Source organism: Macrobrachium rosenbergii, chromosome 54 (genome assembly GCF_040412425.1).
Source record: "Macrobrachium rosenbergii isolate ZJJX-2024 chromosome 54, ASM4041242v1, whole genome shotgun sequence".
Classification (NCBI taxonomy): Eukaryota; Metazoa; Arthropoda; class Malacostraca; order Decapoda; family Palaemonidae; genus Macrobrachium; species Macrobrachium rosenbergii.
Window position 1 is genome coordinate 12,298,340 of NC_089794.1, and position 14,804 is coordinate 12,313,143.

Genomic DNA, 14,804 nt, shown 5'->3' on the forward strand with positions numbered 1-14,804 from the left:
CCCTCTTCCCTCCACCTCCCTTTCCCTCTTCCATCCCCCTCACCCTTCCCCCCTCCCCAAGCACAATATCAAGTGTTAATTTAGCTAAGTCCCTCCCTCCCCTCTTCCATTCCCCTCCCTCCCCTCCCCTTTCTTCCACCTCCCTTTGCTATTCCTCCACCTCCCTCCTCTTCCATCCCCCTCACCCTTCCCCTCCCTCCCCAGCACAATATCAAGTGTTAATTTAGCTAAGTCCTCCCCCCCCCTTCCTCCACCTCCCTTTCTTCCATCACCCTCACCCTTCCCCTCCCTTTCCTGGCACAAAATCAAGTATTAATTTAGCTAAGTCCTCCCCCCCCTTCCCCCTTCCATCAACCCCCTTTCCTTTTCCATCCCCTCACCCTTCCCCTCTCCCTCCCGAGCACAAGATCAAGTGTTAATTTAGCTAAGTCCTTGCCTCCCCTTCCTCTTCCCTCCACCTCCCTTTCCCTCTTACATCCCCTTCACACTTCCCCTCCCTGAGCACAAAATCAAGCGTTAATTTAGCTAAGTCCTCCCCTTCCCTCTTCCATCTTCCATCAACCAAAATCCCTTTCCCTTTTCCATCCCCCTCCCTTCCCCTCTTCCCTCACCTCCCCTCCCCGAGCACAAGACCAAGTGTTCATTTAGCTAAGTCCTCCTGCCTCCCCTTCCCTCTTCCCTCCACCTCCCTTTCCTCTTCCATCCCCTCACCCATCCCCTCCCCTTCCTCCCATCCCCGAGCACAATATCAAGTGTTAATTTAGCTAAGTCCTCACCTCCCCTTCCTCCACCTCCCTTCCATCCCATCCCCCCTACCCTTCCCTCCCCTCCCAAGAACAAAATCAAGTGTTAATTTAACTAAGTCCTCCCCCCCCTTCCCCCTCCACCTCCCTTCCCTCTTCCATCCCCTCACCCTTCCCCTCTCCTCCCCAGCACAAGATCAAGTTTTAATTTAGCTAAGTCCTCCCCTCCCATTCCCTCTTCCTCCACCTCCCTTTCCGTCTTCCATCCCCTCACTCTTCCCCTCCCTACCTCCCCACAAAAGCAAGTGTTAATTTAGCTAAGTCCTCCCCCCCTTCCTCTTCCCTCCCCTTCCTTTCCTCTTCCATCCCCCTCACCTTTCCCCCTCCCTCTCAAGCAAAAAACCAAGTGTTTCTTTAGCTAAGTCTCCCCCTCCCATTCATCTTCCTCCCCTCCACCCCCTCCTCTTCCATCTCCCTCCCTTCCCTATTCCTCTCACCTTCCTCCTCCCTCCATCCCCTGAACACCCCTCCTCCTCAAGTGTTAATTTAGCTAAGTCCTCCTCCTCTTCCTCCTTTCCCTCTTCCATCCCCTCCCCTTCCCCTCCCCTCTCCAAGGGCAAAATCAAGTGTTAATTTAGTTAAGTCCTCCCCCCCTTCCCCTCTTCCCTCACCCCTTCCCCTCCTCCTGAGCACAAGATCAAGTGTTAATTTAGCTAAGTCCTCCTCCTCCCTTCCCTCTTCCCTCCACCTCCCTTTCCTCTTCCATCCCCTCACCCTTCCCCCTCCCCTCCCATCCCCAAGCACAAGATCAAGTGTTCATTTAGCTAAGTCTTCCCTCCCTTTCCTCCACCCCTTTCCCTCTTCCATCCCCTAACCCTTCCCCTCCCCTCCCCAAGCACAAAATCAAGTGTTAATTTAGCTAAGTCAATCCCCTCCCCTTCCCTCTTCCTTTCACCTCCCTTTCCCTCTTCCATCCCCCTCACCCTTCCCCTCCCCAAGCACAAAACCAAGTGATAATTTAGCTAAGTCCTCCCCTCCCCTTCCTCTCCATCCCCTCCCTCCACCCTCCATTCCTTTCCTCTTCCATCCCCTCACCCTTCCCCTCCCCTCCTCAGCACAAAACCAAGAGTTAATTTAGCCAAGTCCTCCCCTCCCTTCCCTTTCCATCCCCTCCTTCCTTCCATCCCTTCATTCCCCTCCCCTGAGCACAAGATGAAGTGTTTCTTTAGCTAAGTCCTCCCCTCCCATTCCCTCTTCCCTCCACTTCCCTTTCCTCTTCCATCTCCCTCCCTTTCCCTATTCCTCCACCTCTTTCCCTCCCCCCTCACCCTTCCCCTCCCCTCCCTGAGCAAAAGATCAATGTTAATTTAGCTAAGTCCTCCCCCTCTTCCCCTTCCACCTCCCTTTCCCTCCACCATCCCTCACCCTTCCCTCCCCTATCCAAGAACAAAATCAAGTGTTAATTTAACTATTCCCCCTTCCACCTCCTCTTTCCTCCACCTCCATTCCCCTCCTCCCCCAAGCACAAGATCAAGTGTTAATTTAACTAAGTCCTCCCCCTACCTTCCCTATTCCACCACTTCCCTTTCCCTTTTCCATCCCCTTACCCTTCCTCCTCCCCTGAGCACAAGATCAAGTGTTAATTTAGCTAAGTCTTCCCCTCTTACCTTTCCCCTCCACCCCCTTTCCTCTTCCATCCCCTCACCCTTCCCCTCCCTCTCCAAGCACAAAATCAAGTGTTAATTTAGATCAATCCCCTCCTTCCCCTTCCTTTCCACCTCCTTTCCATCTTCCATCCCCCTCCCTTCCCCTCCCCACAAGAACAAGTGATAATTTACCTGTCCTCCACCTCCCCTTCCCTCTTCCATCCCCCTTCCCACTCCCTCCCACAAGATCCCTCCATCTCAATTTCCTCTTCCATGCCCCTCCCCCTTCCCCTCCCCTCCCTTTCCAAGATCTTTAATTAGCCCCTCCTCCCTTCCCTTTCCCTCTTCCATCCCCTTCACCCTTCCCCTTCATTCCCTGAGCACAAAATGAAGTGTTAAGTTAGCTAAGTCCTCCCCTCCCTTCCCTCTTCCTCCACCTCCCTTTCCCTCTTCCATCCCCTCACTTTCCTTCTGATCCCCTCCCTTCCCTCCCTCCCAAGCACAAGACCAATTGTTGATTTAGCTAAGTCCTCCCCCCCATTCCTCTTCCATCACCCTCCACTTTCCTTTCCTCCACCTCCTTTTCCCCATTCCCCTCACCTTCCCTCCCTCCCCAAGCACAAGATCAAGTGTTAATTTAGCAAAGTCCTCCCGCTCCCCTTCCCTCCACCTCCCTTTCCCTTTTCCATCCCTCTTACCCTTCCCCTCCCCTCCCCGAGCACAATATCAAGTGTTAATTTAGGTAAGTCCTTCCCTCCTCTTACCTCTTCCCTCCGCCTCCCTTTCCCTCCGCCTCCCTTTCCCTCTTCCATCCCCCTCACCCTTCCCCTCCCCTCTCCAAGAGTGTTAATTTAGATAACTCTTCCCCCTACCCTCCACCTCCCCTTCCATCTTCCATTCCTCCTCCCCCGGAGCCCAAGATCAAGTGTTAATTTACTTCCATCCCCCTTTCCCTCTTCCATCCCCTTCCCCTCCATGAGCACAAGATCAAGTATCAATTTAGCTAATTCCTCCCCTCCCCTCTTCCCTCCACCTCCCTTTTCCTCTTCCATCCCCTCCCCCTCCCTTTCCCTCTTCCATCCCCCTCACCCTTCCCCTCCCCTCCCTGAGCAAAAGATCAAGTGTTAATTTAGGTAAGTCCTCCCCCTTCTCTTCCCTCCACCTCCCTTTCCCTCTTCCATCCCCCCTCACCCGGGTGATTCCCCTCCCCTCTCCAAGAACAAAATCAAGTGTTAATTTAACTAAGTCATCCCCTCCTTCCATCTTCCCTCCACCTTCCTTTCCTCTTCCATCCCCTCACCCTTCCCTCCCCCGAGCACAAAATCAAGTGTTAATTTAGCTAAGTCCTCCCCCTCCCATTACCTCTTCCCTCCACCTCCTTTTCCCTCTTCCATCCCCCTCACCCTTCCCCTCCCCTCCCCAAGCACAATATCAAGTGTTAATATAAAGTCCTCCCCCTCCCTTTCCCTCTTTTCCATCCCCTCACCCTTCCCCAAGCACAAAATCAAGTGTTAATTTAGCTAAGTCCTCCCCTTCCCTTCACCTACCTTTCCCTCTTCCATCCCCTCCTTTCCTCCTCCCCCTGAGCACAAGATCCATCCCCCCTCATTCCCTCTTCCATCCCCTCCCCTTCCCCTCCCCTCTCCAGCACAAAATCAAGTGTTAATTTAGCTAAGTCTTCCTCCCCCTCTTCCCTCCAGCTCCCTTTCTCTCTTCCCCCCTCACCCTTCCCCTCTCCCTCCCCAAGCACAAGACAAGACCAAGTGTTAATTTAGCACCCTCCCCTCCCTTCCCTCTTCCTCCACCTCCCCCTTTTCCATCCCCCTCACCTTTCCCCTTCCCTCTCAAAGCCCAAAATCAATTGTTCATTTAGCTAAGTCCTCGCCTCCCCTTCCATCTTCCCTCCACTTCCCTTTCCCTCTTCCATCCCCCTCACCCTTCCCCGTATCAAGTGTTAATTTAGCTAAGTCCTCCCCTCTCCCATTACCTCTTCCTCCACCTCCTTTTTCTCTTCCATCCCCTCACCCTTCCCTCCACTCCCCAAGCACAACATCAAGTGTTAATTTAAAGTCCTCCCCATCCCTTTCTCTTCTTCCATCCCCTCACCCTTCCCCTCCTGAGCACAAATTCAAGTGTTCATTTAGCTAAGTCCTCCTCTCCCCTTCCTCTTCCCTCCACCTCCTTTCCCTCTTCCATCCCCTCACCCTTCCCCTCCCCCCTCCCCGAGCACAATGACAAGTGTTAATTTAGCTAAGTCCTCCCCTCCCATTCCCTCTTCCATTCAACTCTCCCTTCCCTCCCCTCCTTTTCACTCTCCCTTTCCCCTCTTCCATCCCCCCTCACCCTTCCCCTCCCTTCCCAAGCACAAAATCAAGTGGTAATTTAGCTAAGTCCTCCCCCCATTCCCTCCCCATCCCCTCCTTCCCTGTTCCACCCACCTACCTTTCCCTCTTCCATGCCCCTCACCCTTCCCCTCCCCCCGAGCACAAGATCAAGTGTTAATTTAGCTAAGTCCTCCCCCTCCCATTCCCTCTTCCCTCCAACTCCCTTTCCTCTTCCATCCCCTCCTTCCCTATTCCTCCACCTCCTTTTCCCTCTTCCATCCCCTAACCCTTCCCCTCCCCTCCCCAAGCACAAGATCAAGTGTTAATTTAGCAAAGTCCTCCCCCTCTCCTTCCTTCCACCTCTCTTTCCCTTTTCCATCCCCCTCACCCTTCCCCTCCCCTCCCCGAGCACAAGATCAAGTGTTAATTTAGGTAAGTCCTCCACTTCCCTTTCCCTCTTCCATCCCCCCTCACCCTTCCCCTCCCATCTCCAAGAGCAAAATCAAGTGTTAATTTAGCTAAGTCCTCCTCCTCCCCTTCCATCTTCCATCCCCCTCCCCTTCCCTCTTCCTTCCACCTTCCTTTTCCTCTTCCATCCCCCTCACCCTTCCCCTCCCCTCTCCAAGCACAAAATCAAGTGTTAATTTAGCTAAGTCCTCCCCCTTCCCTTCCCTCTTCCATCTCCCTCCCCTTTCCTCTTCCCTTGACCTCCCTTTCCCTCTTCCATCCCCCTCACCCTTCCCCTCCCCTCCCCAAGCACAAGATCAAGTGTTAATATAGCTAAGTCCTCCCCCTCCCCTTCCCTCCACCTCCCTTTCCCTCTTCCATCCTCCTCCCCTTCCCTGCACCTCACTTTCCCTCTTCCATCCCCCTCCCCTTCCCTGCCATCCCCTCCCCTTTCCCTCTTCCATCCCCACAAGATCAAGTGTTAATTTAGCCCCCTCCCCTCCCCTCCTCCCTCCCCGAGCACAAGATCAAGTGTTAATTTAGCTAAGTCCTTCCCCTCCCCTTCCCTTTTCCCTCCACCTCTCTTTCCCTCTTCCATCCACCTCACCCCCTCCCCTCTCCAAGCACAAAATCAATTTTAATTTAGCTAAGTCCTCCCCCTTCCTTCTTCCCTCCACATCCCTTTCCCTCTTCCATCCCCCTCACCCTTCCCCTCCCCTCCCCGAGCACAAGACCAAGTATTTATTTAGCTAATTCCTCCCCTCCCATTTCCTCTTCCCTTCACCTCCCTTTCCCTCTTCCATCCCCCTCCCCTTCCCCCTTCCCTCCACCTCCCTTTCCCTCTTCCTTCCACTTCCCTTTCCCTCTTCCATCCCCCTCATCCCTCCCCTCCCCAAGCACAATATCAAGTGTTAATTTAACTAAGTCCTCCCTCTTCCTCCACTTCCCTTTCCCTCTTCCATCCCCCTCCTCTTCCCTCCACCTCCCTTTCCCTCTTCCATCCCCCTCACCCTTCCTCCCCTCCCAAACACAAGACCAAGTATTAATTAAGCTATGTCTTCCCCCTCCCATTCCCTCTTCCCTCCACCTCCCTTTCCCTCTTCCATCCCCCTCCCCTTCCCTCTTCCCTCCACCTCCCTTTCCTGCTTCCATCCGCCTCACCCTTCCCCTCCCCTCTCCAAGCACAAAATCAAATGTTAATTTAGCCATGTCCTTTCCCCTCCCCTCATCCTCCGCTTCCTTCTTACATCCCCTGCCCTCCCCTTCCCTTCCCCTTCACTCTTCCATCCCCTTCCTCCTCCCCCTCACCTTCCATCTTCCCTCCCCTTCCCCTTCGCCATCCCCTCACCCCTACTCCCCTTCCACCCCTTCCTTCAGTCTTCCCTCCCTCACCCCCATCACCCTCCTACTCACCCTAGATTTCACACACACACACACACACACACACAAATATATTTGATCGCATAATTCTGCAGCAAACGAGCTGAGCTGACCATTATTACGGAGAAGCCACACAGGTCTAAGAAGACTCCATCTAAAAGCTAAACAACCCCATTCCTTTGTTACTAAATTTTTCTCGATTTAGGGCATTGCCACTGAAAAAAGGGACTGAAATAACAGGCAAAAAAGTAATGAAATCACATAAAAGGGTAGTAAAGCCCAGCCACAAGAGACAAATATGGAGGGCAGGGGATACAAAGGAAGGGTTAGGGCTTCACTTTGCAACCTGATAAATTATGATGAAAGCAAAAAGTATGAGTCTTTTCTCAATCAGTAAAGAAAGCGAGTGCCATTATAATACGCTATGGTTTGGATAAGCCACCGCTGATGATGTGAAAATTAAGCAAGAGTGCCTGATTCCAGTGCCACCCAACACTGACCTGGCCCAGGTTTTTGTTGAACATTACTCTATTCTCCGCAACAGCAACACTCGAAATGAGTTCACCGTATTATTCTCGACAACAAAGAAGAAAAAAGACAAAAATTTTTACCCACAAAGAAGAGTTGCATTTATATGATTGCGCACCTCTGAGTGTATACAATTGCTATTGTGTCTTCAAATTGTATTGCTTGAAGAAGTACCAGTGTCTATCTCTTCAGGTATGCTTAGCATTGTGCGTATTATAATGGCACTTGCTTTCTATACTGATTGAGAAAAGACAACTACTTCTACTCTCTGCTTTCATCATAATTTATCAGGTTGTGGAGTAAAGCCCTACGCCCTACCCATTCCTTTGTATCCCCTGACCTCCATATCTGTCTCTTGTGGCTGGGGTTTACTACCCCTTTTGTGATTTTATCACTTTTTTGCCTGTGATAAGTAATGGGTTCACATTGTCTGTCCCTCTCTCCCCTTGCTAGAGAGAGGGAAGGCTTTGCTTCTATATATCTGTTAGACTATAGAAACGGTGCTCAGTTATATAACACTCACCTGCATCGACGCCTGTTCCAGCTTCGTGATGTCTCAATAACCTACCATCTGCCTGCAGGGGAGGGTAATGTTGAAGGAAAGAGGTAGGGGAGACGACCTGTCACTCAACACACACTCACTCTTCCACAACTGTACACCCTAGTTGAGATGTTACCTCTCCTCATAGAGGAGCAATATCCCTAAGGTAGAAGGAGGTGAAAGTAGTCAGAACCTGAGGAACCGATAAATTCTTTCTGAACGCGAGGGACGGACCAATGCCCCTAACTCTGTGAACTCTCACACAGAACATACTGGAGTTCTCCTCGCCTGATACGTAGTATACCCATTTGATTGTCTCACGAAGCCAAAAGGATATAGTGTTCTTGGACACCTCTTTCTTGGTCAAGCCAGTGCTAACAGAGTTGTCAACTTTCAAGCCTGAGATGGTGAGTCTTCAGATAGCGCCGCAACACTCTAACAGGACTCAGTAGCATCTCAGCTGGCTCATTATCAACAAAGTCCTATAAGGAAGGGATCGTAAAGGACTTGAATCTAGTGTCAGGGACTGATAGATTCTGAGTCTTCTATACAAACCGATCCCCATCCCCTCGAGTGTTTCACATCTAAGGAAAGTCTGTGCAGCTCGCCTACTCTCTTCACCGATGCCAGGACTAGCAAGAATATAGTCCTGAAGGTCAGATCACTGTCTGACGACTCTCGTAAGGGCTCATATGGTGCGTGAATTAGGCTCCCAAGTACAAGAGTCACATCCCACACACAGGGCCTGAGTTCCCTGGGAGGGCAAGACCTTTCGAAACTCTTCATCAGCAATGATATCTCCAGCGAGGACTAGGCCCAGGGTGCACTATAGCCCTTAACAGCTGAGATGGAGAGGAGCTTCTCTTGGTGAAGGAAGACGAGGAAGTCCTCTACCTGCTGAACAGTGGCTTCGACACCAACCACAGAAGACGGCCCATTTCCCTTGGTAGACTGCAGCAGAGGACTGTCACAGACATCCAGACATCTCTGTTACTGTGCGGCAAGAAAAACCTCTCACTCGCAAGAGATGCTGGATAGTCTCTAGCCATGAAGTGCGAGCAACTCCACAGACTGATGGAACCATTCTATGTGTGGCTGACACAAGAGGTGCTGGGGGGGTGGGGATCTCTCTTGGTGCCTTAATGAGAAGAGCTAGCAGGTCCAGATACCATGCAGCATGTGGCCTTTTGGGAGCCACTAGGATCATTCTGAAGTTCCTGGTGATCATTATCTTGTTGATCACAGAACGAAGTAGGCAGAACAGTAGAAAAGCATAAGCATCCAGGTTGTCCCATGGGTTTGGAAGGCGTCCTCTGCTGCAGCCCATGGGTCAGGAACAATGGAGCAAAACACCTGGAGCATCCTGTTGTGCCAAGTGGCAAACAGGTAGATCAATGGGAGCCCCCAAAGGTAGATTAACCTTTCCATGACATCCCTGTGAAGGGACCACTCTGTCCCTATCACTTGACCCCGGCGACTGAGCATATCTGCCACCACATTCCTCTTGCCTGGAATGTATATGGTTGACAGCTCTACCGAGTGGGCTACTGCCCCCTCTGCATTGTCAACTGGTGTAACAAAAGAGACACTAGGCCTCCTTGCTTGTTGACATATGCCACTACTGTGGTGTTGTCGCTCATCAACACCACCGAGTGTCCCATCACTTGATCCTGAAACTCGGGGCCTGGAAGGCCTCCTTGAGCTCCAGAATATTGATGTGAAGGTGCTTGTCCTCTCAGTGCCACACACCTGAGATCAGCAACTCCCCCAGGTGTATGCCCCATCCCTCGGTCAAAGGGTCTGAGAACAGAAGCATCTCGGGAGGGGGAGTATCCAGAGACACTCCTATTACGAGGTTCCTGTCATCCAGCCACCAGGCTAAATCCTGTCTCACCCTCCACGAGAGAGGGATGGGAAAAGATGGAAGATCCCATGCCGGAGACCAGAACTCCTTCATTCTCCGCTGGAGAGAATGAAGGTGAAGCCGCCCATGAGGGACCAGCTTCGCCGAGGACAACAGGTGACCAAGAACGACCTGCCACTGCCATGCTGTTGTTCCTGCCAGGATAGGAATGTTTGCACTTCTTCCCTGTACCTACTGATACGAGAGCCAGAGGGGTAGACTCTTGCTGCTGCCATATCTATCAGCATGCCCAGGTACTTTATCCCCTGCTTGGGAACGAGATCGGACTTCCCAAGATTCACTACAAAGCCCAGGTCGTGGCAAAACTTGAGAAGGTGATCACTGTCTTGGAGCAAATGCAAACGAGACTTCGCCAAGACTAGTCAACCATCAAGATATCTCAACAGACATATCCCATGCAAATGGGCCCAAGCTGACACAAGGGTGAACACTCGAGTGAACACCTGGGGAGCAGCCAAGAACCCGAAACAAAGTACCCTGAACTGGAATACCATCTCCCCTGAGGACAAAGCAAAGGTACTTGAGGACTGATGAATGGGTATTTGAATATACGCATCCTTCAGGTCCACCATAAGCATAAAGTCGTTCTCCCTGATGGAAGCAAGCACCGAACAGGCCATTTCCATCTTGAACAGAGTCTGACGAACAAATCGGTTCAAGGGAGAGAGATCAATAACTGGCCTCCACCGCCCCGCTCCCCCCCCCCCCCCAACTCTTTCTTCACAAGAAAGATTCGGCTGTAAAAGCCTAGGAACCGATCTTTCATGACTTCCACAGTGCGTTCCCTCAGCATCATTCCAATCTCCTCCTGGAGAGTGAGATCCTTTGGGAAGCTTAGTACATAGGAGTGGAATCGGACCAGAATGTCAGTGAGGGGTGGTTGAGACTCGATGGGCAGTAGGTAGCCCTCCTGATGGACATCCACTACCCAAGTCTCGACTCCAAGTCGCTGCCATGTTGCCCAATGGCTTGACAGCCCCCCCTCCCCCACCGGCGCAGTTTGTGGAGGGGAATGGCGACCCTAGCATTTTCCTCCCTTCTTTCCCTTGCCTCCTTTCCCTCTATTGAGCTGGAAAGGTGGGGGAAAGGGCCACAACTGTGCACCTTTCTTGGCAGGGGCAGAGAAAGGCTGAGTCGTTCCTCAAGCACCCTTCGAAGCCTGAGGAACTGCTAGCCGGATCCAAAAGTCGGACCATAGTGACATGCAAAGACCCGAGGCCTTTGTCACTACCTGGTGGACAAGTCGGTTGTTATCCTCAATGCGACGCTTGTCTACCACAGTGTCTACCTCTTCTCAAGAGAGGTAGAACCCAGCACCGGTCCATTCCGAAGAGCCAAAGCCGAGTCCTGGCTGACGTGCTTGGTGATCTGAGAGAGGATAGCGTCCTTCCTCTTCAACACCAGGTTGGCCCACAGGTTTACCGTCCGGTGGGCCAGGTAGGGGATAGCCTTACTCCAAGATTGGCACAGTCTCCCGAAGGTTGAGTCCTCCGAGGGGTTAATGAACCCCCTTGTGGCTGTGATCTTGGACACTGTGAGAGACCACATGTCCAGCCAGGAGACTGCCTAGAAGGCTGCCACTGCACTGGCTTCCAGGATCGCGGCTTCCTGTTGCGTTAAGAATATGTCTTCCACTCCAAGCTGCTGCAGGGAGACACGGAGCTAGGCGAACCAAGTTCGGGTCAGCCTGTTTAATCGGCAGTGGATCTGGTGAGGCAGAGGCAGGGGAAGTAGCTTGGCCAAGCAATCAGATCGAAGGGAGCTCTCCTCCCCAGAGACAAGAGAGTTAACCTGATCCAAGACACCCTCAGCAAGTGAGGACCAAGGCAAACCTACAGAAGCTCTGGGTTCCTTTTTGGGACCCCAGTATACTTCAAGGGCAGAAGGACAATTAATGGACATAGCCATGGCCCCTTCCCTGAAATCACTGTGTTGACGAATCAACGCAATGATCTCCAAAAAGGCCCTCTGTATCGAGAGAATCTGCGTCCCAAGGCAGAGGATCCTCGAATCCTTCTGATTCACAGTCCTCCCTCAATACTCTCCCTACAGGTGGGAGAACCTCAACAGAACCCCCACTCCCTGCTCAACCACTTGGGCGTACGAATGGGTAAGTCCAAGAACCGTGCCCGCTTTGTAAGTCTTCATGGTAGGGATATGACTATTTACTGAGTCCAACTCACGGTCCCTGGTTTACCCTCAGGAAGTCGAGGGGAACCAATAGTCCCGACAGGAGAGGCAAGCTGAGTGATCATCAACCTGCGGTGGTGATGGCTTCATGGGTCTAGGAGAGCCCCTCCTGTCGTATGAACGTGGAGGGGGGCTGTCCCAAGGAGAGAGCAGAGGCTCACGCGAACATACGCAAAGGCTCTCAGGAGGCAAGCGAACCCGTTTGCACAAATGTGAGCAAGAGGCAGCCTGGGGAGAGTATTCATGTACTCTTAGGCATGAGCTTGCACTGTCCTCACAACGTACTCCAATCGTCTTCGAGGCTAAGGCTTCCTGGCAAGAAGATGACTGTAAGGGGGACCTCCTCAAAGCGACTCCCAGTGAGAGGACCCTCAGGTCAACAACACCTTCACAGGACCCTGGTTGTGTACTTGGGCGAGTAGCAGAAGGGGAAGGGGAAACATCTGCATGCTTGGACCCCATCTTCGTTTGCATGCCTGAACCAGAACATGGGGCTGAGTCCACGTTACTGGTCAAAGGGACCCAAGTTTCATGGGAATCTGAGCTCCTTGGGATACACTCGCCTCCTTGGAGGTCCGACTACTCGAAGCTTCTACAGCACACAAAGGTTACTCAAAGGTTCCGCGGAACACCTCTCTGCTCAAAAGTCCAAGGAGACTCGAGCAGAGGCAGGAACAGCACTACACTTAGAGACAGAGCTCGAAGCAGAAGTAACAGGTGCTTGGATCTCCTTGGAGGTCCATGCATCCTCGGCTCCTGAATCAACGAGTCTCAAAGAGATTCACGACGCTGCCCCCTAGTCCAAAGACCAGGGAGAGCCAGCGAGAGATCCCTGTGCCTCTCTCGGGGAGAGAGACACCCCTTTGGAAGACCCAGTGCAGGACTTCTTCTGGGTGGGAGAAGCAACCTCCTCTTTCCTCCACTTGTGGGCTTCGGAAGAGGGAGGGGGCGGAAGCAGATGAAGAAGACAACACTTTCCTTGATCTCTTCTTGGACTTGGACTTCTTTCTCTTCTTCACTTTCTTCAAGAGGGCATAAAGGATTTGCTCCCCGAGGCTGGTGGAAGACTCAAGAACAGGCTCCCGGGGAGCAGGAACGGGCACCGCGGTGGCCACAGCAGGAAAAATAGACTTGTGCACTACTGCCTGGGTTGTCAGAGTCGGGTGCATAGACACACTCATGGGCATTAAATAGATCGTTGACATCGTGACAGTCGAAGTAGTGACTGTTGCAGTAGCATGAGTCACTGGAGAGAGAGAGAGAGTAGGGGCATGTGTAGTTCGTAGGTGACTCAGAATGCCCTGCATCGAGGGAACTCTTCCGCCTCCACACCTGGAAACAAAGTCCGGTCAGAGGGTGCCACCCCCATTCACACTGAGGGAGACTCTTTCCCCCGCCCCCGAGCGAACAGAGACCGCCACAGGGAGGTCATCCTGGCTTATAGTCCCCCAACGATGACCTCCGCCTGACGAGGCGAGCAAAGACAACGAAAGGAAACCTCACCCAAAGGAGAGGCAGCAAAGCATGAATGTTTTGCTGGTGGGATGAAAGTATCTGAAGGATTAATCACCAAGGGAGTCGTCAGGGGTGTGTTACCCTCAGATGATGACTTAGAGAGCTTCTGATACTTCCTCCTCAGTGAAAACTTCGACCATTGCTCTGGAGCCCAGTCACTGCACTCCTCACAGAGAGTTAGGGTTACACTCAAATCCTTTGTACGTTGTGCAGAGGAAATGAGGATCTGAATCCAAAGATGAGCAATAATGGCTGCAAGCCTTATCCACAGTACCAGGGCATTTCCGCTAAGGTACCGGCTTATGCTCACTTGACTCAAATGAGTTGTGGGTTTGCTGATCCATTTCAGGCAAACACAAACACATAAACTCTCTTAAAAACAAAATGAAACGGTCCCACCAGGAAAGAAAGCAATGTTCCAAGGAGGAACACTGGGCAAACAACGACAAGCAGGGCAGAGGGCAGCGAAGCACAACCCCCCACTAGAGCGGCCAAAGGTGAAGAGACACTCTGCCAATCAGGCAGGCAGGACTCCCACCCAGTCGTTCGGTAGTTAAACACCATACCACCTTGTTAAAAGTTCAACAGCTGGTTCCAGCTACACTGATGGTTATTCCTATAATAAAGACCGATAGGTTTGTATATCTTGTAGGAACAATGATTGATTTATGAAATTTAGACTACAATGCCTAGCACTGGGGCACTTTTAGCCATTCAGCGCTAAAGACAGTGATTAAGGAAGTTGGGGTGGTTGGACAGCAAGGTAATATGATCCAGAATGTAAATGAGATGAAGTACAATGGCCTAGAGGTAGAACTAGGAGAAAGCTCCAGTCGCAATAACAAGCAATAATCATGAGAGACTGGACAGCAAGGGTGAAGAAAGCATGAATGGAGGTAAAGTAAAAGGCTGAAAAATGGGTGCACCTAAGGGTCGAAGGGACACTGCAGACACCTTTTAGTAATGCCTACACTGCACCATGCGGAGTATACAGACAACACTACCCCACTACCAGGATTGAAGAAAGGTGTCGGGAATTGAAGTGTACTCGTATGTTTGTATTTGTGTGTGTGTAAATATGAGAGAGAGAGAAATACTAACTGATCATTCTACTTCTGTTTCCAGGGAGGTCCTGTGCCGTGCGAGACAGACAGCCTCCTCCAGAACCTCGCCAGGGACGCAGGCCGTTGCAGCAGCGTCGGCGGCGCTAGTGCCTCTGCGCCCTTCCACACGGGATCCTTAGGACGCAAGTCTTATTCTTCCATAGGGCACGAGACCCCTCCTGTGTCTTATACAGAATCCACTTACTCCTTAAGAAGGCAGAAGGGATTCCATTCTCAAGACTCTGACTGCGACTCGGCGCAGATTCCGCTGGTCATGAGTTCGCAGTCAGGGACACGAGAAAGTTGCGTTTAAATGGTACGTAGTGTCTGAGAATGGTTGAATTTCATTTGTTTGCAACTGAGTAGATAGTTTTCCTGTGTCTTTTTCAATTAACGTTTTACTGCCTAAAAAAAAGTTTCTTTTCGTCTAGTTTAGTTTCTGATAGAAAGGAAAAAGGTTTGC

At 51.7% G+C, this 14,804-nt stretch overlaps 2 protein-coding genes across 11 annotated transcripts in view; one reads left to right on the forward strand and one right to left on the reverse strand.

Annotated features, from left to right (window-relative positions):
- LOC136834746 (kin of IRRE-like protein 1) overlaps positions 1-14,804 on the forward strand; it is a 237,787-nt gene that overhangs the window by 221,604 nt on the left and 1,379 nt on the right. For all 3 annotated transcript variants that reach the window (XM_067097346.1, XM_067097347.1, XM_067097345.1), the window contains one exon: positions 14,364-14,657. In XM_067097346.1, coding sequence (XP_066953447.1) covers positions 14,364-14,654 — 291 coding nt within the window. In that variant the 3' untranslated portion in view covers positions 14,655-14,657. The remainder of the gene's footprint in view (positions 1-14,363; positions 14,658-14,804) is intronic.
- The window catches only part of LOC136834745 (uncharacterized), a 179,301-nt gene that overhangs the window by 3,534 nt on the left and 160,963 nt on the right, over positions 1-14,804 (reverse strand). The window lies entirely within an intron of this gene.